Below are 23516 nucleotides of genomic sequence, written 5' to 3'. Positions count from 1 at the left end.
TTGCTATTACGATATTCCACATACAATCATTTTAACAGAAAATAACTTGGAAATAACACTTTTCAAAAAAGTGTTATGGATAAATTAATTCATTTTCTTCATCAATGGAAAAAAATAAATAAAGGGGTTTGGTTTGTCTCATACAAGGGAGAAATAAATATATGCCATGGTCAGTGCCAGTTGTACTGTATATTGACTGCATTTGGTTTAGTGCTTGTCTGGTTAAAAATGTGAAGAACGTACCATGTATTGATACAAATAATATGTTGCACAATTTATTTATCTCTATTTAAAAATTATTTGACCAGGAATGCCTCTTGAGATGAGCACATCTCGTTTTCAAGGGTGTCCTGGGAGGACAGTAGGCAGCAGGTAAACATCTTATTCAAATTACAATATTCACAGAGGAGCATAATGTCTAAAACATTTTGAGAAGTGATTCTTCCCCCAAAAAACAACTGCTTTAACTGAAGCAATTTCTAAAACTATCAACACATCATTTGTTGAATGTTGACCAGCTCTCTGAAGTAGAGTCACCCCATCTCTTATGCATTTGCTTATACTGTATTTATGAATGATTGCCACATGAAAGAAGCATGTCAATGAAGATAAACGCTTTAAATGCCTCCATCATTTTTGACCTTCTCTGAATTTACCAATTTTCTTGAAACAGTTAAGCAAAAACAAAATAACCATGTGATATAAAATAATAATATTGAAAAAGATATTCAAAATGATCCTGAAAGTAGCTTATGCCATCAGAAATGCTCCATGATATTATTCCAAGTATGTGTTTTCTCTGACAGGGGATTCTGAAATGCAAGATTTGATAGCAATTGTGCTAATAAAATGGTGCATGACCATACAGTTTTGCTCATTCAGAAAGTCACAAAATCATTGATTGGAGGAGTCTTGTTTTAAGTGATCTGATGTGACCATATGATATGATGGCAATGAAGTGTCACCTTTAGAAGGAAGTGATGAATAAGAAATCAAAGGCACAGACTCATATATTATTAAAAGCTTTTAACGTTCTCCTGCCCTCCTTTTTATTGATCATAGTCACAGTTTATACCTATTAGTGGGAGGGATACCAACCATCAGGATAATCACCAATAGCAATGCCCTTTAACGGGGAACATCTGGAAGGCAAATCTTAGTAAATGGCAATGTAGGTTGATGAGTGGATACAACTTTAACATTGGCTTCCCCCAGTAACGTCTTTTCTGAATACAATGAGTTATTGATGATTTTATTCTACATTTTATCTTATTTGCATTTACTTTAGAAAGGAAGTTTTTATATTTACTGCTTTTTGTAGTTTTATCTTAATTTCTGACTAAACCTAGATTAGGAAGAAAATAAAATTATTTTTTACATAATCCACTGCTAATCTTTTACTTCTTAGACATCTAAATTTAAATTCCAAATTTCTTACTCCAGGATGGGAGATTTAACACTTACATCTATTTGTAAGAACAGGCAAATGTCACTTCCATTTTGTTTGTTTTTTGCCGTGTTAAGCAATGAGGTTTTTAAATTAGTTTAATATTTAAAAAATCATCACAAGCATTTAAGATGAAGTGTTCACACATTTATGCAAAGTAGAACTGTCTAAACAAAATCTTGCTTTCTCATTGGTTCAAAACTCACCTTAACCTCAGGTGTACATCATACTTGTTTAAACAGATGGAAAAGTGAAGCCTAGAAAGTCAATTGCAGGTTTTAATCTCTCAGTTGTATTTTATTCATATTTATGGATAAAATGAAAAAAATATATAATATGTTTCAGAAAAACACACTCAGTCTACTGTGTACGTCCTCCACTTTTGATGAATAAGTATCTACTGTACAATTTAAAAAGAAACTATCAGATTTAGACTTATTTTACTTCAATGGAGGCAAGAGGTTAAGGCCTTTTACTCTTTTGTTACTCAAATGTAGTCTGCCTCTGTTTCTCTTCTCTTACCTTTTAGTAAAAGACACCACACAGCTAAAATAAAGTTTTGAACACACTATTGTTGAACTAAACTTTGCACTGTGATTAGAGATGTATAAGGTTTTAAATGTGAAAAGCTATCCTTCCTATGCTACAATTACCAGAAACTGAAATCAAGGATTGATTTGGGATCAAGTCCTAGACTTTGGTAGACGGACTTTTGCAAGATATTTCAGAATCTTACAAGAAGCCGGCAAGCAACCTCAATCATGTATGACCTCCACAAAGTGTGTGATTTAATCAGGATGACACCTCTTTGCATTATGTTTTGAAGATTTCAGTGAATTACAAGAACAATCCCTTTTTTTAGGATTAGTGCCAGCACTGAGGACAAATGAGCAACAAATTGTGATATCTTTAGTTTAGCATCATGGCGCTCTGAATCATACTGTAATATTTAATCAAGTTTAAAGAACCATTAAATTATGAACTTTATACAGTAATTAAAACATCAATATCTCAGAAAACTGTTGTCTCCACTGATATACTGTTAATCACAAAATGCACCTTTAGAAAAATAATAATTGTATATATATATAGAAAATGTCTTCCTTAAGGAGTGCAATCCTAGGTATGGATGGGATGGGACAGACTTCATCCACTACTGAGGTACAGCTCCCACCCAGATGACATTTGATATGTAGTGGCCATTATTCGTCAACAACACCACTACACAGCAGGTTAGGTGAAGAAATGAGAAACTGCTTTGTTAATTGAACTAATGGCAAATTAATATAGGCTGAAATGTACAAGACTAGAGCAGAACGTAAGCAGGCCATTGGGGTTCTATTCCCACTATTACAAATGGTGCCATAGGAACTTTAATGGCAAAGTAGTCAGAACCTTGCATTCAAAGGACAGTACTGTATCTCCTACAGCACTGTGTCGTCTTTCACCTTACTGGGACATTAGTGTAAAATTATTAGCACAGAGGGAAGAGTGCCACTACAGGTGCAGAACCATTACTTACTGTACAGCAGCAACTTGGTGTCCCATCCCACTACTGGCCAGTGCCACCCAGCCTTTATGGGCAGTACAGTAGTTTCTGAAATCTGACAAGGTCAAACTAAAAATTAGTAACACTGCTGTTATTCATCATTGGGGTCTTGCTCTACACAACAACTCAAAACCTAGAAGAGCTTAAGCTTAAACTGGAGGTGTGTGTAACTTGGTCATTGCTGCAAGGGTTGGACATACTGTACACTTGGCAGAAAATGTTGACTTTTTAGCGAAACCTTGGATAGGTGCTCAAACAGTAAGCGAATGAAATTGAATTAGAATTTTGGAATTTAAATTAGAGCTTGCAGGTGTTATTACATTATAGTATATTACAACTGAAACTAAAAAAACAGCTATGTTTGCATTTGCTAATTTGTATTCCATGTAGAAAAAAACACAGCATTACAACTGTATTCACCAATATTTGTATTACCATTGAAAGGGTAAAAATGTAATTGTAAGTGTCTAATACAAACATCACATTAATTAAAATAGTTTTTTATGAATTATTTGGGACATACTGTATTTAATAGAAGGTTTGTGGAATATGGAATAGGAGGTTTTCCACGAATTAACACTTTTTTATTCATTTAGTTACTTTAGAACCAATCCAAATGGTTCACTTGTAGACCATGTAGGTGCCTGAGATCCCAGAAAATGCAAGTAAATGCATCCACAAATTTCTTGAGCTTCATACTCTTCAGATTTATAGGAAGTAAGGAGAATAAGTACATTAAAAGTCTTTCTACATTTTTTTCTTTTCTACCTTTATGAGAAATACTGTATGTCTGCATTTAACTCAATAGTTAAATATATATTGAAAATTTCAGTGTGGTACAGTGGTACAGTGTGGTACAGCATATTGACATAGAAATAGATTATACGTTTTTGTATTTCACTGTCTCTGACAGAATACTTCATTATTTTTCATGTTTTCACCTTTTTTATGTTGGTAGTGATTAGAAATAAACTGTTAGGTAATAAGCCTTTTAACAGATTAGCAATGTGTTACTTAAACTGAACAGAAAATGTTTTTATGTAAGTAAGGAAATACAGTTTGAAATTTAAGAAAAAAGAACTGCTGGTCAACACAAAGCAGGGATTGTGGCTCAGTTCAAATATGATTATATACAAAATAATAAATATAGCCTGTGACAGAACAAGTACAGTAAGCACTGCTGTAGGATACTGTTCACTTGTTGCTTTCAAGGCGGAGATGTTGTGAAATAAGTCAGTGTTCTCCTTGCTGAGAGAGCAACAAGAGGCAGCTAAGACAAATATTAATTAATAAGTCATAACCTGACATATAGCACAACAAGCTTTTTTCAAAGTACAAAGACAAGCAAGGATATATGATCAAGAGAATGGGACAAAGGCTGAGTGAGCAGTGGGGAATTAAATTTGCATTGCAAGGTGCCCTTCAGTTTTTTAACAGCTATTCTAGTGGGCACTGAGTTGTTTTAAAAGCAAGATTAAAAGTTGAACTTTATGGAGATATCGTTAAAATTGCTGTAAAAGCGCTGTGTAATTTTAATGGCTTGATTTTTGTGGTCTGGGTGTCAATGTTCTTTCACTCGTGACTCCTTACAGACTGATCTTTTAATTGCAATTCTTTTTAACACAAGACAAAATACTAGGGGCTGCCCAGTACACTTCAAAATGCACATTACTCAATGCCACACTACAATAGCATGTAGTGTTCTCCATATAGTAAGTATTCGGGCAGTGAAGTCAAAAATACTATTTTGGTTGTGTATACAAGCAAATTAGATTTGAGATGAAAAGATGAATAAGAGACAAAACTACAGGGTGTTACCTTTTATTTTTGGGTATCTCTGTGCTTACATGTTGTACCATTGTAGAATAATAGCACTTTTATGTTCAATCTCCTCATTTCAGGTGAGCATAAGTAATAGGACAATTGGCTGCCAGATGTTTCTTATTAGTCAGGAGTTTCCTGTTGCATTGATTATGCAGACATAAAAGAGTTGTGAATGTGTAGTGTGGATTTAGCCTTTGCTCTTCCCTTTGGTGTCTACCTTTGGAGTCAGTAGGCTTAAACCAACCTGATGACTAGAGAACCATCTATGATAGAGAAGCAAGCAATTTGGATTCTGAAAGAAAATAATTAAAACAGAACCATAACACAGAAATGAGCAACAGCAACAACCGGTTAGGTTGAGGACAACATCTGTAGTTGATGACAGAAAAATGATCAGAGCTGTGAAGAAAAACTGTAAAACAACTGTTGCTTAAGTTACCAACAACCTCCTCTGTGCAGGGGTGAAGGTATCACAATCTACTGTTCTCCAAAGCTTTTGACAGTAGAAATATAAAGGTGACACTGTGAGATGTAAACCTCTAATTGGCACCAAAAATAGAAAGGCCAGATTACACTTTTCTAAAAAGTAGAGAGATGAGCCAGTAGGGTTCTAGAACAAAGTGTTATGGACAGATGAGATAAAATATAAACCTCTACCAAAGTGATGGCAAGGTGAAAGTGTGTGGGAGGGAGTGAACCGCAGGTGATCCTAGGCATACCATATCTGTGAAACGTGGTGGAGGTACTGTAGTGTCATGGCTTGTGCACTGAAACTGCCTCACTCATCTTTATTAATGATGTAACTAATTATTGCAGCAGCAGAATGATTTCTGAAGTGTTCTGAAACATCTTGTCTGCCTATGTACAAGAAAATGTCTGCAGACTCATGTTCTGTCACTTTATCATGCAGCAAGACAAGGCTTGGACTTATATCCAATTGAGTATGCATTGCATTTGCTGAAAAGGAGAATTCAGTCAGAAACCCTTCCAAAACAAACAACTGAAAATGGCTACAGTAAAGGCTTGGCAAAGTATTTCTAAAGAACAAATCAAGTGTTTGATGAAGTGAATGGGTTACAGACTTAATGCAGTTATTGGGTACAAAGCATTTGCAACCAATTAGTAAGTTTTAAACTACTTTAATTTACTTTAATTTGCCTTTGCTCTCTCCTAAAATGGGGGTCTGGAATACAAAAATAGTATTTTTCTAAAACATTAAAGCATACAGTATATGCACAGAAATACCCAGAAATAAAAGGTGACGTTCTGTACTTTTGCCTCACTCATCTTGTCATCTCAAATCCAAATTGCTTGAGTATTCAGCAACAATTTTTATTTTGACTTCACTGCCCCAATACATACAGTATAGAGGGCACTGTAGCTCAAGATCATTGGCTGGAACTGAACAATAAGAACAATACGAAATCCCCAGACTTTTCTTGATTTTGTGGGACAGCAGCACCTTGAATATCAAATCATATCACCTGTTGCCCCTTCACATCAGTGTTTAATACTGTATGTCACATACATATGTCATGAAATAAAGTCCACTAACAGTATTACAGGAAGAGTATTTGTTTTATGAAACTGTGTTTGGGCGAAATTAGATTTTATTTTACTCTGATTAAGTTAGAAACTAAAGGTTAGTAAACTAAATTGTTTTTGAGATTATAGGATTAAAACTTCAAAGACCCTAGAGTCAATTATTCGTCCTACCTGGTACCATTATATGGCACCATAAGAGTCATGCAACATGAGATTCAGCTCAGGGGGGAATAAAGATGCTCTGTGAGAAATTGCCTTCATGCTGAAATGTGTTGGATTGCAGTACTTTGCTGTGACAAATCACATTAACAATAAGATCAAGGTAAAAGTAATGTGCTTCATAGCTCCTGTGTTTTCAAAGTTTTTTTTCAATTTTTTTCTGCTATGTGTCATAACCTCCAGTAAACTATACTGCAAGTACTATAGGACTTCACTCCATACAGTAGGTTGTTGCATTTGCACACTCAATCAGCTAACAAGTCTCCTTAAATAAGAAAGTGTCATCTACCTCCAGACCACTGTAATGTGTAACAGATGTATGAAAAAGTTCAAAGAACTCCAAATTCTGCAATGCACATTATATAAAAAGTATGCTTAAACATGAAAGTGCCCACATCAATGGCAATTTTATTTTATTTTCTAATTTGCTTGATACTTTTTCTTGATAATTCTAATCCCTATGCAAGTTTAAACTGCATTTAATGCAAAAGGATCATAAAAGGATCCGAATTATATTAATAAATAAAATAATTATGAATAAGCACATAATTACACCATGATTTGCATTGTATGAACAAGTGATTTTCTGATTAACCAAATGCTACTGTATATGTACTGTAGGCCTTAAACTGAATTTCCATTACATAGGTGACAACAAAGCGGTTAAGGGTAAAATTATTTTCTTTTGTAATGTTCTTAACAAGCATTACTTGTAAGATGAAAGCTGAATAATTTAAATGAATGTTGCAAGTCACAGCAGCTGTTTAGTACTATCCAGCTAAACCCCAAGTCTCACTCAGTTTGTGAGTAAAGAACATTTTTGGTCCCTTGTAATGCTCTGTGTTGTTACTATGGAATGACATTCAAACATTATTGAACCAAAATTTTAAAGTTTCACAATAATAACAATTAAAACTATAATTAAGTTTGCCACATAACTAGAACCAATCAAATCACCAATGTGTATACATGTATACCACTTAATTTATAAGCAGTCTTAAGTAATCATATAACCAATTTATAAAAACAACTGTACATAATAGTCTTAATAGCATTTGTTATCCTTTATTACCACTTTACCAGAAGGTACATAAAGTATTTATGATGGCCCTAGCCCAAATATTACACAAAGACATGCTATGAATTTGTCTGTTACAAATTATATGTATCATTATGAAAATGTACTGTACAGTATGTATCTGTTCTTTCTTTTGGAACAACAGTCATGAAAATGTTGCTGTACAGTACCATTATACCACTAAACATTGCCTCTGTTAAGGTGTTATCATGCTGCATATTATTAAGACCTCATTTTTATTTATTTTTATTACATTGCTGTTCTTCAATCCCTGTGACATGGAGCATAACAGTTGCAAGAGTTTGAATTAGCCATCTGTCATGTCTGCATGTAGTATTGCAGGACACTGCAGGAGAAGACCTAGAAAACTGCAAGATTCCTCATTGAAACAGGCAAAGGCAAAAGCATTTTTAACAGTCCTTATCCCAAGGATTTTCCTTTATGTAGTATGTTTGTCTAATTGTATTAAGAGGTCTGCTAGAAATATTTCCCATGTACAAAATCAGTCACTTAAGTAACATATACAGTACAGCCATAACCCTGCAATGTAATGTTAGTTAAAAAGGTCAAGTTAGTAAAATAGGTCAGTCCTCTAAAAATGTGACATAACATGGCGTAGTTAGATAAGACGCAATTTGGGCTAACTTGTTTTCCTTTATTGTACATAAATCCAGACTCAAACTCATTAGAAAAAGGGCTAAACCAAGCTATATCAGATTTACTGTACATGTTTAATGTAAGCATACTTCAGGACAGTGTTGGCAATAACACAGATTAACTAGTCTTCTTAGGAGGACATAAGATGTCATTCAGTACATTTTGCCCACTTGACTGTTGCCATTGTGCCATAGTAATTGGTTTTTACTCCAGCATTTTCCTAACTTGAATTTTTGTACTGTATATACTAGTTTCCTGTTTGTGGATCGAATTTCAATAGATTATCCCTGGCACAATGACAGCTGTTGTGTTCTCAGAACATCTAATTCCTTCTTAGAAAGGTGCTAAGCTAACAATTAAATTACCCAACTTTGCCTAACAGATCAGAGTAGTAACATAAAGATATTTTCTTGTTTGCAGTTAAATGATGTGGGATCCATATTAAACACCCATGTATTCAACATGAAAGTAGGAGGGTCCGAATATTTAATGTTACTTCAACACCCTTTGTGTATGCTGTTTAGAGTTTTTGACTCTTAAATTAACCATCACATCCATATTTGAAGTTTGATTTATAGAAATGATTAATGTGCCTACTGTAGAGAGAACTTTTACACTGCTTTTTCTAACCACTACTTCAAACTGCTGCATAACAAACATTACTGTCTTTCTATAAAAAAGGACTATAGTTTATGCTGACTCACTTTTTTATTAGGACCTGCTGTGCACATCCTGGGTAATGGTGATACTCCTTAAACCTAATCCTAAAAAGACTATTAGGAGGTTAGGATTAAAGCCCTCTTTATAGGCTGAGTGACTTCATGTTACTTTCATCTTCTATCTACTGTGACATACAGTAACACCAGCAGATCAATTGTTTTTACATTGGCTAAGACAGCAGATGTTTATCCTTTCAACTTCTGCTGGTTACACAATAGAGAAAAAATAATTAACTGTAGCTATATACTGTAAGGCTTTTTTGTCCTATGGATGACTTGATGTGTCTTTTCTGATTTTTGGAGGATTAACACAGTATAGTTCCTGTATATTGCCATCTCTTTTTTGTGGGCTGCAAGTCCTCTAGTTTCATTTATAAGGAGTTTGACCGCTGTTATTTTGTAGGTATCACTGAGTTGGGACTTGGAAAGTATAAGTAGAAAAACGTCTGCCCACCCCTGGTTTAGCTCGTATAAGTGCAAATTATAGTGGCACTAATTATATTAATTAAAAGATACTCAAGATGCATTTAAAGTTTTGCATGTCATAGAAGATTAGTGCATTGCGTTATCATCCTGTTTAGACAAATTAGCAAGGATTTAAAGTAGTTTCACATTGTATTCATTCAGTTCATTCAATTCTAAGGCATTGTTTAAAACTCTATCCTGTCTCAGAGTTATTAGGGGACCACTTAAAGCCTTCTCCATTTTAAAATGTTAAGGCATCTTAAGTCTATGTATATTTCTATGTGCATATGTCTCATTATAGAAACAGAGATTTTATTTCTGCAATTGAAAATACATTTGATTGTTGCTTATTAGTTTTCAGGATACTATTTAATACATTTTAGATGCTTCCAATGGTAGGTATATTTCCAAATACTGTATATACGTATACTGTACATATGTATATACAGTATCTAAGGCTTTGATAATTACCGTTTCTAGTTTTTACATGGGTATTCCCATCCTTTCCCCTTTGCATTCCCTTTTCCCACATTTCAAATCACTTGACTGATTTTCTTTCCGGTAGCTTTCACCTAAAACAGTCTTTTCCTGTTTCAATTTTCAACAGGGAAGAAGAACTCCCTTCTGCTTCAGAAGTTCCAGAAAGACCTGAATGCTGGCGTCTTCAACACACAGGAGAACGAGATCCTGAAGCAGATTATCAGGCAGGACAGGGAGATGGTGATGATGGTGGATCGCAAGCCATCAGTCACAGGGATGAATTCCACCCCGATCTCTGGAAACTCCATCATTAACTCTCCCGGTCAGCTGCCATATACCGCTGCCCTCAGCAACTCCCAATTCCAGCAGTCTGCACCATTAACCTACAGTACACCTTCCACAATGGTACCAAGGGTCCTGTCGGGTCCTCCACAACCTGCCTATGCTGTGCCAAGTATGTCACATGGCAACCTGAATTCGTCCTCCCCCAGCCCCCAAACACCCCTGCAGCAGCAGCAATGTGCCGTCATGTCACCTTGCTCCTTCACTACTGCCGTATGCAGCCCACCAGTTCAAAGTCCTCTGGCAGGCCGAACTTTCCAATATGGTTCCCCAACAGCGTCGCAGCTGTCTCTCATCCAGCAGTCGCTGCCTCCGCCTCCAACGCAGCAGCAGCAGCAACAGCAACAAGTACCTTCACCGCAGAGAAGCGACATACACAAGAGCACCCAGGCGCTGCACTCCGGCAGTCTGAGCCGAGAAGTGAGGCCTCTCTCTGCCTCCCAGCCTTCACTGCCCCATGAGACCTCCTTGCTCTCCAGACCGCACCCGACTTCAGGAGAGTCCTTGGCCTCCATCCCCCCGCCAGTGTCAGCAGTGCAAGGGACAGGCCTGCAGAGTGGCATCCGAACCACTGTCCCACAGAGAGTGACTCTCTTTCGACAGATGTCTTCGGGGGCTTTGCCTCCTGTCCGTGCCCCCCCTGCATCCCAGCACAGGGATTCTCTGGGCTCCAGAAGAGAATCAACAGTCTTAAGTAGTACAGAGACAGACCAAGACAAGTTACGTTTTGCATCAAATTTATGATTCCCTCTGACTTTTTTTTTAAACTTTAATTTATTTTTATTGAAACAGGACACTTTAAGTAAAAGAAAAAAATGGAGAGTATTTTTGTTTTCTCAAAGTTATTTGAAAAAAAAAACAACTGATAGATCGCCTGTACAGACTGCCCTTGTATTATATTTTAGTCACGTTCAACTCAAGAATGTATATGATACAACTACAGTACATATGGGTACATCCAGCTAGAATACTTGGAGCTGACTACTATTAAACTTCATTGTAAACACTAGTCTTCCTTTATTATGTTTTCTGAAGTATATGAAGAATATTTTCTGTTTTGGTTGTCTTTTTGTTTTATAACCGGAATGCAACATGAACCCTAGCCCTTGACTGGAAATTATCTTTCTTTTTCATGGATCAGAAAACAAAAAAAGACAATTCCTCAAGTGCAGCATCAATGCCATCACTGTGGAAAATAAAAAAAAATGAAAATGAAAACTGTGTATACCTACTAAAGTAGCTTACTTTTCAAATCTGAAAAATTTTGTTGAAACTATTAAAGTAGATTAAATTGTTAGATGTTCAATGACTTTCTGCAATACTTCTATAGAAGTACAGTCCTTGAATACTGGTTAATTAAGACCATGGCAGTGTTATGGGTCCAAAGGGAATAAAGGATATATTTGCTGCTTTTTTTTAGAAAAGGATGACGTTCGTCTGAGAGTAAGATGGATGATACTCTTTTTCTAATATGAATTTCAGAAAAAGATGGACATTAATGTTGCTTAATAAATATGTGTACATTTATAATATTTATAAACTGAAAAATATCACCATTATGCAATAGACTGTGATATAAAAATGAACTATATGTGTGTTGTAAATAATTTTGTAGGTGTAGTACTTCCTGATACTGTGTGGTGCATTCTCAGTCATGGCAATGTCTTATTTTAATCAAGAACATGGTATCATCTATAAAAGACACATATATGTATATATGTAAAGTTTTAAATAAATAGGATATTAAAAATATGGGTAGAGGATTAACAGCAAAACACTCAGACATAATCAGGGATTAGTAAACCTTAATGCAATTGTTGGCATCCTTAAAGAGACGACACAGGTCAAGAAAAAAATAATTATACTGAGAAAATCTGGCTACTTCTATTTTTTGTATTTGGCAATGGGTGATACATAATAGTTCAAAGGAAAAAATCAATTTCCCAGCAAGTAAAGGCTCAAGAGCATTAGTTTAAAGTATAGAGCACTTTATGTGTTTTTATCTTGTTTAAATTGTTGTGAGAGCAGTAGGTTACTATTGTCCCATTGGAAAAAGAGGCTGCATACAAACGGAAACAGATAATATTACTAGGCAACATTAAGGGAAGCTAAAACACCAGAAACATTCATTCATACAGTACTTCCATCAGAATTACTGTCTTTAAAGTTCTGTTGCTTCCATAGAACTGGGCATCTGTCCCTTAGTTTAAAATAAAACAAAAAAAAATGCATTGCAACTACAATAAATGCATATACTGCAAAGAAAAGTCTGCAATAAATAGGAGCTCTACAATAAAAAGGAATGTGAAGTGGAATTAGCCACTTATTGAGCCAGTAAATATGTTGCCTTCTGTGCCCTCAGGCTGCCAAAAAGCCATGCATATTGATCATGTGTCTTGCAGTATTCAGAGATATACAAACACATGGATGTCCTGGCATGGTTTTCTTTGATGTAGTGCAGCCTAGACATTTTGAACCAGTATTAAATTTTTTAAGCTGTTTTCTTGTTATACAGGTATGGTATTTAATACACTGTTAAAATATATTATTTCATTTGAAATAAAATTATGTATAACAGCTTTTAATGTAAAATGCTTTGTAATGGATACTTTTCTTGGAAGACAAAGAGGTTATATTTCAAGTTCATATTTGTTTTCACTCAGCTTCAGAAAGGTAGTATGATAATGTTATCTGAAAGACTAAGACAATTCAATGGAAGAACAACAATAACAAAAACAGTAAGAGAAAGTAATTGTGTCTCTACCACTGTCAAGAAATCCTACATTATGCGAGATAATAAGATACAAGTTATTTTTTTCTTTAGGTTGGTTTTTGGTTTATCAGGTATAGCACAGTGTGTTCTGCTCAATACTTGTCATCCTGAATATTCAGGCATTAAAAGGGCATTAATTCAGTTCACTATATCAATTCAGCATTTACTGTTAATAATATTGCTGTTAGCAGTTGTAAAAACAATAGCAATAGTAGTTATGTTTTCAATAATGCATGTAAAAGTTTATCTTGTATGCTATATTTTTGTTGTTTGAAAGGATTTACAAAAGCCTTCTAAACTGGGATGTCAAAACATGATGCACCAAATTTGTATTCCACGGTTTGGATGTACAGTACAAAAGTTGAGATGCTAAATTTTGACATATAGAGAATGTAAGAAAGGGACCAATTGGGAATTATAGATCTATCTGTATATTTCAGATGCCTGGCAATACTGTCGCTCTTTTTTTAAAAATGCATTATGCACACTAACTGAAACTGCTACTCAAATCATAGTCTCAGGAACAAATTAAGCTGGTTTGCATTAAGGTTTCTGTCTCTTTTTTCTGGTTATCTATTATTGAAACTTCAGATTTCATCTACATATTATGTCAGACAGTCCTACCTAAAGCATGCATTGTCACAAGCAGCCCGTAAATGTTATTTGTTTTAAATACTTAAATGAAAATACTATTTAAAATACTATTAATATTAAGTGTATTGTGAGATTACATTTTGTTCATTGTCTGCCTAGACTTTACATATGTGTGTCTGCAGCATCTAATTTTCATAAAGGACATTCTTAAGTATTTGTGCCTAAACTATAGCCATGTTTCATTCTTTGTTGCTATATGTATATGTATGTATGCATATATATATATATGCATATATAATACGGATGTAAGTTTTGTTCAATGTTTGGAAGAGAAGATCATGACTGTGTTGAAGAAAGCCAAATGAACTATGATGTTAAAACGGATTTCTATGGTTGAATCTTTGGATGCAGAGTGTGGCTCTATCTGTAAAAGACTTTCTTACTTCTGATATTGCATAGGAAATTATTAGGCAGTGTAAGAAGATTTCCTTAGAATGGTGATATTATCAGGAAGATGAGACATCTTAGTAATTTAGAGCACCTTTTCTAAATAAAATTAGCCACTTATGTTTGATTGAATATATTGTTGTGTGGAATGAAACTGGCCAAAGCAAACTATTCAGAATAATTTTATTTATTTAAAAATGCACTTTCTGATATGAAGCAGATCTATTATCTGGATTTTCAAGGTTGTTACAGTATGCTATTAAGAACGCTGTATCTTATAGTATAAAATGTTTCTGACCCTCCGTAGATCAAATGTGCAACAGAAAGCTCTTTCTGGTTTTATGTTGTAGTGTATTAGAAACAGTATACTGTACTGTGCAACCTACTGTATATCCATATGGCAGTGACATCCATATGCTCTTTTTGATATTTGCCTTTTCAGAAGAAAGTTTCCCACTGCTTTGTTTTTCTCACTATTATGACCACATAACAAGCATTCTGATATGGGCATTAAGTGAATATAATTGAGGGAAAGGAATAGTATGAAAACATTCAATAAACCAGCACATTGTATTTATATATTTTTTTAATTTTCAAATGTATATAGAAAGAACAAAGGCAACGCTTACACAACAAAGCAAAACTTTGGTTTAAGACTTTTACAATACAGGTACAAATTACCAGAAACTAAAAATAATTAATGTTTAGTAATATGTATGTATTGGAAAGGACACAGTCATTTTAAAGCTACATATGCTTATTAATTCCACTGTCATATTATACTTACAATCGTTCTTGTAAAACAAGGTTTGGTTAATGAATTGGTAGTTGGAAACCTGGTACAACAGAAGGAAAGATTAATGTATTCTTTCTTAAACTACATGCTGACAGTGTTTGTCTCTTTTTTTTCTTTTTTTTTGGTTTCTAAATAATAAATCTTTAAAAATCTAGAAAAAAATAAAAGAAATATTGTCAACTACTACCGAAAGGTGTTTTTTTTAAAGATAAATGAATGTAGGAGCAACTTTCTTTCATGAATTTTAAAAGAGATGGGAAGTTGTTTGAAATTATGGAAGCACAACTAGTGTTATTAAATATGACACCATAAGGTGATAATAATGTCATCATGAATGTAAAAGTGTAGTAATCTGCTATACAAGATCATGATTCCACAGTATCTTGCACCACAAACCTTTTGACAAAAGACAACATAATAGAGGACTGGAAGAGCAAGTTTGTAAGTAACAGCAATTGAACAATTATGTTGGACTTTGAGTAACACCCTTCAATCTGTTGCTGAATTTGCTGTTGCTGGTCCGTACATGTTTTGAAGTGGAGTATGAATTCCGAAAGATAATTAATGTACTAAATTGGTACTTTTAACTTTGAAATTTAAAGTACCTTACTGTCCTTAAAGTAAATGTTGTTGTGACGGACGTTCTGTTCATTTCCAGAACTCTTTATTCATTTATATTACTTTATCAGGTAGGGCAATTCAGAAGAAATTCTCATGTACAATGATGACCTGGAGACCCATTTATATAACAGGACATTTGCTGGAACAATCTGAATTAAGTACCTTGCTCAAGTGTACAACAACAGCATACTGTACATTGGGCTTAAACCTATGATCCTCCATTCAAGAGCCCTAAATGCTTCTCAAAGCAGCTACTTTAATGGAGTTCTTAACTGAAGTTTGGGAGTGATGACAACTACTGTAGGTTACTTTTGCCCCATTTGTTCTAAATAATAAAAATTCCCAATCTCATATTACAAAGGTTATATAGTATCATATGCAAATTCCTCTCTTTTCATCTCATGCAACCCTCCTTCATCTCATGTCTACCTTTGCAGCTCCCTATTGGTTAACTTCTCACTCTGCATGAGGGTCCCAACCCCTAGCTTCAGAGTTAAGCCAATCTCACTGTACTTGAATCCTCAATATACTGTACCTCCACAAATGCAACTAAGTCTTGGCTGTCATCACTCCTTGTAAAACATGTGTAAGACTCTCTAAGAGATCTCTAAACAGCATCCAATTCATTTAGAATAATATGCATTAGTAATTTTGATGCCCCATCAAATAAAAATGGAAGTAAACTAGAGATATCTCAAAGTAAAGAAAGCATTGTCAAGTACTGGCATTTCTTAAAATTAAGAAGTCATCTTAAATATTTTGAAACTTCATTGCAGTTTAATTTTGTTTTAACAAAAGTCATGTTAAATATTTAGAAACTAGATTGCAGTTTAATTTTGTTTTAACAAAATTCTCCAACTTATTTCAAAATATTTCAGATTAATTTGCTCAATATTTTATGATTTCTTCTTTTTCATTAGTATCTCATTCAGTATTGCATTAAAAATCATATTTGCACAATAAATGTTTCAAGAGGCTAATTCAATATTGTTTGGGTTGTTGATAAATGTACTGTATGTGTCAGATCATACAGTAAATAGGCACTGAATTAGTAAAACATATAGATATTTTGTTTGTTGTTCTGTTTGCTATATATTGTAGAGCTTTCGGGTTCACGTGGGTATGCGCCCTCGCCTCTGCTGCCTCAGGTTGGCCCCCAACCACTGGGGACTCAAACCGTGGTCTCCAGCATCACTCAACAGGGAACCAGCCAGCTGAGCTAAAGGGAGATTTTCCCCCAGCCCGGCGGCTGAGGTCCCTGCTATTCACATGGAAGGGCAGTGACATCACCGCGCCGGCAAGCTGGCTCGCACAACCTATAATGTTGGTCGTATGTGTTACAATATTTTTTACTTGTTAGGATCTCATGATTAGATACTTCCCCAAAAATGTACACTCTGAAGGACAATTTCAACCAATTAAAATGTCATTTCTGAAAATACATTTTTAAAAGGATCAAACTAAATCATGTTATGTGACCTTGTGACTCCTGGCACAAATTTAGCCATTCTAATGATACAGTCATTAAGTAAAATGAATGTTTTCAATAAATAAACACCAACAATAGAGTATTGATCTGTGTACATATTGTAAGTAGTGGTTCTGTAATAAAGTGATTTCTGAATTCTTCAATGTTTGCTCAAATTGCTGAAACAACAATCATGTCAAGGTCACATCCTGAAGCTTTTTGGTTATTTGAGCAAATACGGTGTGTTTCAACTTTGAAATAACAAGGGAATGCTTATTAGTCATTCATAATTGTCCCTCAGAATGTTTTTTCAAAATGTTTTCAAAATTTTGGGATCATATTAAATTATTTGAGAATCCTGACAAACAAGTAAAGGCATTTCAAATTATAGTGGCAGATATGACTCCTGAAGAAGTCTTTCAACTTGATAGATACACTAGGGTTAACACTAATGCCGTATATGTTTGAGTCTTTCCATACAGTACTTTGGAGAAGCTGCACTGTGACTAGAGAGTCAGAATGGTCACCTGCCAAGTTCATGCCCTCCTTTTGAACTATTGTTCTATTTTAGTTTAATGAAGGTATCACAGCAGGCAAGTCAGCCATGTGGAAAGCGAATTATGTGGATACTGGTACACCAGCTTATTGTTACTGTTGCTGCTATTTTCTTTACTTAAATATAATGAATACACAGTTACAGTATATTGCTGTTTTCCAATATATTGTCAGTGGTACATACTGTACAGTATAGTTCTCTCTGTGATTTTTGAAACATCAGGCATGTTTGATTTTTTTGTCTTAAATCTCCAAAAAGTAATTAGACCAGGGTGTTTATTTTAGGTAAGATGAACCATTCTTTTTTCTGTATTGTACACTTTCCTGCATACAGAATAAGTTACAGCAGCTCCCATTCAATCACAGCCACTTCTCATTTGAAACCACTTTCAGTGTCAGTCATATATGTAAATCTTTTGGAATCCTGCGTGTAAACTCCAATTTGAAATAAATATTTTGTCTAAAAACATATAATTAGCAGGTTCATTATAACACTAAAAGCTCTTGTTGTTCTGAAATCCTGCAGTGGAGTGACAGAATAGCTCTGATTTAAAGAGAGGGGAATTTTTCTTTGCTATATTGCTGAATTTGACTACTGTTTGTTTAATATTTTCATATTTATATACTTACTCTGAATTTAAATATATAAAGATTAAAATTAAGTCTGAAATTCATTCACTTCTTTATTTTGCCTTGCAATTTTTCTTATGTATTGATTTTAACTTTACTTTTCACTGCTTCATTTTCTAATGTTTCTGCAAGTTAGTTCTTCTTACATGAGTTAGATAATTGATTGACAGCACCTGATTTGTCCTTGAGTCTAGTGAATGCTTTACACCTGCGTGTATACTGTATGTACACCTTTGTCTGGGTGTGATGCAAGGATTCTCAACTCTGGCCCTGAGGACCCATGTACCTGCTGATTTTCCTTGCACCTAAGCTCTTCTCTTAACATTCTTTATTGAAACAACAAGTTGCTTGGTTAGATTATTTTTTTGTACTTAAATGTTGGAGATTGATTTAAATAACTGAGGTTATTAAAAAAAACAACCTCCAGCAGGTTTAGTAAGTGAACATAGTTAAGGAGTCCAAACAGGAGCTACTATTACTGTCAGTCTGATAAGGGTTTGATTATTTGAGAGCTCAGAAATAACTACAGCCAGCAGGTGTGTGGATTCCCAGGACCAGGGTTTTGAAACCCTGGAGTAACAGACTTTTGGGAACAAGGTAGATGACCACATGACCTGAAACTAGATCTTTGTTAAACCAGCTTAATCTTTACAAACAATAACACTTAATTCCTTGCATCTGTATAGCTCATTTCAGCCCAGAGGATCCCTAAAGCACTTTATGCTTTCCAGGTGAGGAAATGAGAAGTGAGTTGAACAAAGGAATGAAGGGTGAGGTTATGGAAGGCCAGACTGAGCAAGCCAGAAGTGAAAATTATGCAGGGCACTGTTGACACCCCTACTCTTATAAACATTGCAGTGCCTTTAAATATCTATGTCTTAAATTATATTTAATCTTTGATGTCTCATTCAAGGTGTGGCACCAGCTATAGCACAGTGTCTCTGTGATGTTGGTTTGGAAACCACCTACAGTACTGGTCAAACATACTATTTACACTAACATCTGAGATCCAGCAAGGGATCAGGTTACAATGTTGTTAAAACTGTTATCCAGAGGATTTACAGTATATCTGGTCAGTTCTTTGCTGAAATGATAGTTATCATTTGCTCATGTGCTGGTACAGGTCTTTAACTCCTCTCAGATCAGTCACTGTATAGATATTCAAATCTACTGAATATGAATCTAAAAATGGAACTTTATATGAACTGCACAGTAATCATGCATTTCTCTATTTTCTAAATATATTTTAAGGGCATTTTCATTTAATTTCCACTTTCTTTCTACTTTTGACCATTTACTGTACATGTGTATGTTATTGGTCTTGAGGGAAACCTGTAGGTTGTTATGTGTACTTTAAATCCAAATTTTATTATGCAGATACAGAACCATTTAAGTATAAGAAGGATTTGTTTATGTGCCCCTTTCAGGTAAACTGACTGGGAATACATCACAAAGAATGCATTCAAATATGGTCAACTGACAACACCTGAGGCACAGCTTTTAGTGAAACCAGCACTGCTGTACTGATTTCTTTTTTATTGATGAATAATTACAAATATAATTTTCACACTACTTTTAAAGAATAATATTGCACATCCCATCGCCTTGGCACTGACACAAAATTCAATCTCAAATACATGAGACAATACGAAAGGTTACAAACAAGAAGAATGTAGCTGCTCTTCCCACAGTATGTTTGGAAATGAATTTCAAAGCAGCAATATATTTTTGTAGCGTGGTGACCCAACGTATGCACCATATTTTACTGTAGGTGAGGTCTTAGTGGTGTACGGTTCAATTTTAATGTAACATATCTTGATTAATTTAGTATCTGGATAAAATACGCATTCACATGCAGTATAACAACATCCTTGAAATATGTTATACTTGGTTAGAAGGGAAGGTAATCTGTAATGTAAAAATGTTTGCAACAGAAGAAATGGTACTGTACCTACTGCATGATCCATTCATCCTTTATGAGAAAATGGCACTTATTCCTGGCAGGGATCATGGTAATACTGAGCCAATCCGGGAAACATACAGCACAAGGCAGAAGATCACCCCTGACAGGACACCAATTTTATTGCAGGTCACACACATACACGGATAATTTAAAGATGTTGATTAACCTAGCCAGTATGTGACTGGAAGCCCGGAAGAAAGTAGTGCACCCGGAGGAAGCTCTCACATGAATATCAGGAAAATGTGCCAGCTCTGCACAGAAGGTGCACGAAGTCTGGAATCTAACCTACTGTAGGAACCAAGAAGCTGCAAGTCAATACCAACCACTATGTGACTGTGCCACCCAGTAGCTGTGATTACTGTTATTAAAACATTAAACTTTAAAACAGACCACCTTGCATACTGTAAATTCTGTTCCATTAAACTGTCTAAGTTAAAGTGATTTACTCTGCATTAGTGGGCTATATTTAGCAGACACTGTACATAATTGAAGTAAATGACAAAGCTTCATACCTTAGGAATGCCAGTGATACCATTTAAGAGTTTCTTGAGCTTGATCACAGTGTCTGGTTTTATTTTTTCTAAAAATAGCTCCACAGTACTCATCCAAGTGAAGTTACACAGGTCTGCAGAAGAAAAGTCTAATAACAAAGAAGTTCGAAACTTAAAAAATCATTGTCAAAACTGTAAAAGGAGCTGAAACAGAACAGAACTAAAAATTAACTTTTCAACTCTCCAAAAGTTTACCTTCTTCAAAATACATAGGATTTTATTTCTATCTGTTAACAAACAGTGCAGAGCAACAGTGGGAAAAATGAACAAGTATAAAATTTAATTTTCTTCATGGTATGGCCCTCATCAAGGAAAAAATTCGATACTGATATTGTAGTCAAATGTCCTGAAGGTGTGAAGTAAGTCTGTGGATGACGCTTTTAAATAGATTTTTACATGAAACAACATTCATTATTCATTAGGCTATTTCCAGTGATGCCCTTCTTTTTGAATTGCAACTGTATAATAATTGTACTGTTATCAATATTAATAATACCACAAAAGTAAGTAACTAATATTTACTCACAGCAGTTATCAGTTGGCGCAAAGCAAGCAATATAGATGTTTACTGGGAATGTACTGGGTGCTTTCCATAACTGTTGAAACTCTTTGTCTTTAAGTGATGATAACTTTTCAATACCATATAATTAAACAGATTTATTCTTCATTTTCAGGCTGCATGAAGTCTAATCATCAAATGAATACATTGAGCCATTCAGGAAAACCAAGTCATGCACCCTCTAATTTATATTAATTCTTTAATCCCCTCATCTGCCTTGGGAGCTGCAGGACATGCCGAATTATTGCAGTGTAATTCATTTAAAGGATTGTTTGTAACTGACATGATTTGCTATTCCTCAGAGCCTCCTTTACAAATGAAATGAATGTAAATATGTGCAAGAAGCCAGCTAAAGCCATAATGTGTGATTTTATAACAAAATTAAAATTGCATTCACTGCACCAAAGTTTTCATTTCTTATTTACTTTCCAAGTTGCATTGCTGTAGATTACATCCATTCAAAGACCATTTCGTTTGAGCAGCACACTGGACAAGAACACTGAATGTAGTTAGAGGGGATTCTTCCTGTGGTTATTTTTAACACAGGATACTGACAGCTCCTAATTCAGCCCAGACATGCGTCTATACTGATAATGATATTTATCTGTGACGTAATTCCATTATATAAAGGAGAGGGTGATACTTGGCAAACGTACTGTCTATTGGATTTTTACTGAGTCTACTGTACGTACAGTATCAACAAAGAGACAAGTTAAAGGAATATTAGGATTGACATGATATGTCCTTTCATACCTTGAGTTAAAGAAACACTGATGATGGAACAATGCTTAAAATTAGAAAGCACTTCAGGCAAAGTTGCAAACTCTGTCTTTTTTCTAAATTGAATGTAATTTGTGCTTTATTTATATACTGCATACTGTACAGTTTTATGATCGTACAGCAATGAAGAATTCAAAGATAAAAGAGAAACGTGGGACATCACAAGAAAAATAAAGAAGTGAAAAAGGTAATGAATACAGGGTAAAAAGAATGGATCAGTAGCTTTATCACCATCAGACAGATGCAGCCCTCTTGTCTTGTCTCAGCATCTCAGCAGCCAAGCATGGCCTGGCCTGGTCAGTACTGGTATTAGTGACCTCTAAGGAAAGCAGGCTCTGCTGTCATTGAATGTTGATACAGTTTGTACTGTAAGTGATGCACTGCCCTTTAGATAAAACAAATCCAAATCAATGCCTTTTGGCAAACCTGCTGATTTTGGTCCTACAGTATCTGTTGGTAGGTCCTATCTGTTGGATGAGATGTTTAACTGAGGTCCTGGTCTAAACTCCACTCCAGGCTTGCACAATCTGGTCGCCCTGTAAAGTTCCCCTTTAATTCAATTTGCAAAGGAGTTTCTCCCTTCTCCCTTGATCTGCTGTGCAGAGGCACTGCTACAGTGCATAAACCAGGTGGCTGCTGCACTTCTGGTCAGTGGTACAGGAAGGGGTATCCTACTACACAGTACAGGTACAGTATGTATAGTGGAAATAATCATTATTTTAAATGCACAAGAAAACAAGGAAAGTTCTATACAGGATACCAAGAGAAATGATTAATCCAGCAAAGGGGCAACTGGACAGATAGGAAGATGAAATGAAAATCTTTAAAGGAATGGTAAAAATAGAAGATATGAACATGTAGAGAAAGAGACATTTAGGAGGATTGATTATGATTAATGTATACAAGAAAAGGGAAAAACAAGGGCTACAGGCAAAATATAGAAGACTATTGTACAGCGGGGAATTCCATCAAATGAAATATTAAACATATTTACTAAAACATTTACGCTTGGGTTAAGTTTGTATTGCGCAATGTAAAACAATACAGACACAAATTCAGAAAAATATCTCATGTGATGATTGTAAAGTACACAACGTTTTGGCACTTTTTTCAATAAAATGTGGTTTAAAACATTCCTTTACAATTTTATGTATTTTCATACTGCAGTAGCATAGAAAAGTTAAACATTCAAGGTGCTATTTCTAGTGAAAACGCACAAATAAGCATCAAATTTCTAGTGCATGTACTCTCAATTAAGTCAGAGGATCTGTAAATCGAGTTATTTAGGTGCTTGTGCACTGAATCTAAAAGAGGTTTCACAGACACTAAATCAGATCACATATATAGTTCTACTGCAATTACTCTGAGACATGTCACATAAACTCAAAATAAATGACATAAATGTCAGTGCAGGGAAGAGAAAAGACATAATGTACACTAAAACTACTACCCTC

General features: G+C 34.9%; 1 protein-coding gene across 3 annotated transcripts in view; it reads left to right on the top strand.

The window, feature by feature from the left end:
• LOC102687203 (potassium/sodium hyperpolarization-activated cyclic nucleotide-gated channel 1) overlaps positions 1–15121 on the top strand; it is a 95461-nt gene extending 80340 nt beyond the window's left edge. The window contains exons 8-9 of one of the 3 annotated variants that reach the window (XM_069186992.1): positions 309–372; positions 10111–10386. In XM_069186992.1, the coding sequence (XP_069043093.1) occupies positions 309–372; positions 10111–10297 (251 nt within the window). In that variant the 3' untranslated portion in view covers positions 10298–10386. Of the gene's footprint in view, positions 1–308; positions 373–10110 lie in introns of all 3 variants that reach the window. The other 2 variants (XM_006627142.3, XM_069186993.1) reach the window with 2 other exon arrangements.
• Positions 15122–23516: the final 8395 nt, after the last annotated feature.

Source organism: Lepisosteus oculatus, chromosome 3 (assembly GCF_040954835.1).
Source record: "Lepisosteus oculatus isolate fLepOcu1 chromosome 3, fLepOcu1.hap2, whole genome shotgun sequence".
In the NCBI taxonomy this organism is placed as follows: domain Eukaryota; kingdom Metazoa; phylum Chordata; class Actinopteri; order Semionotiformes; family Lepisosteidae; genus Lepisosteus; species Lepisosteus oculatus.
The sequence above is the reverse complement of the archived record's forward strand: the minus strand, read 5'-3'. Positions and strand labels throughout refer to the sequence as shown.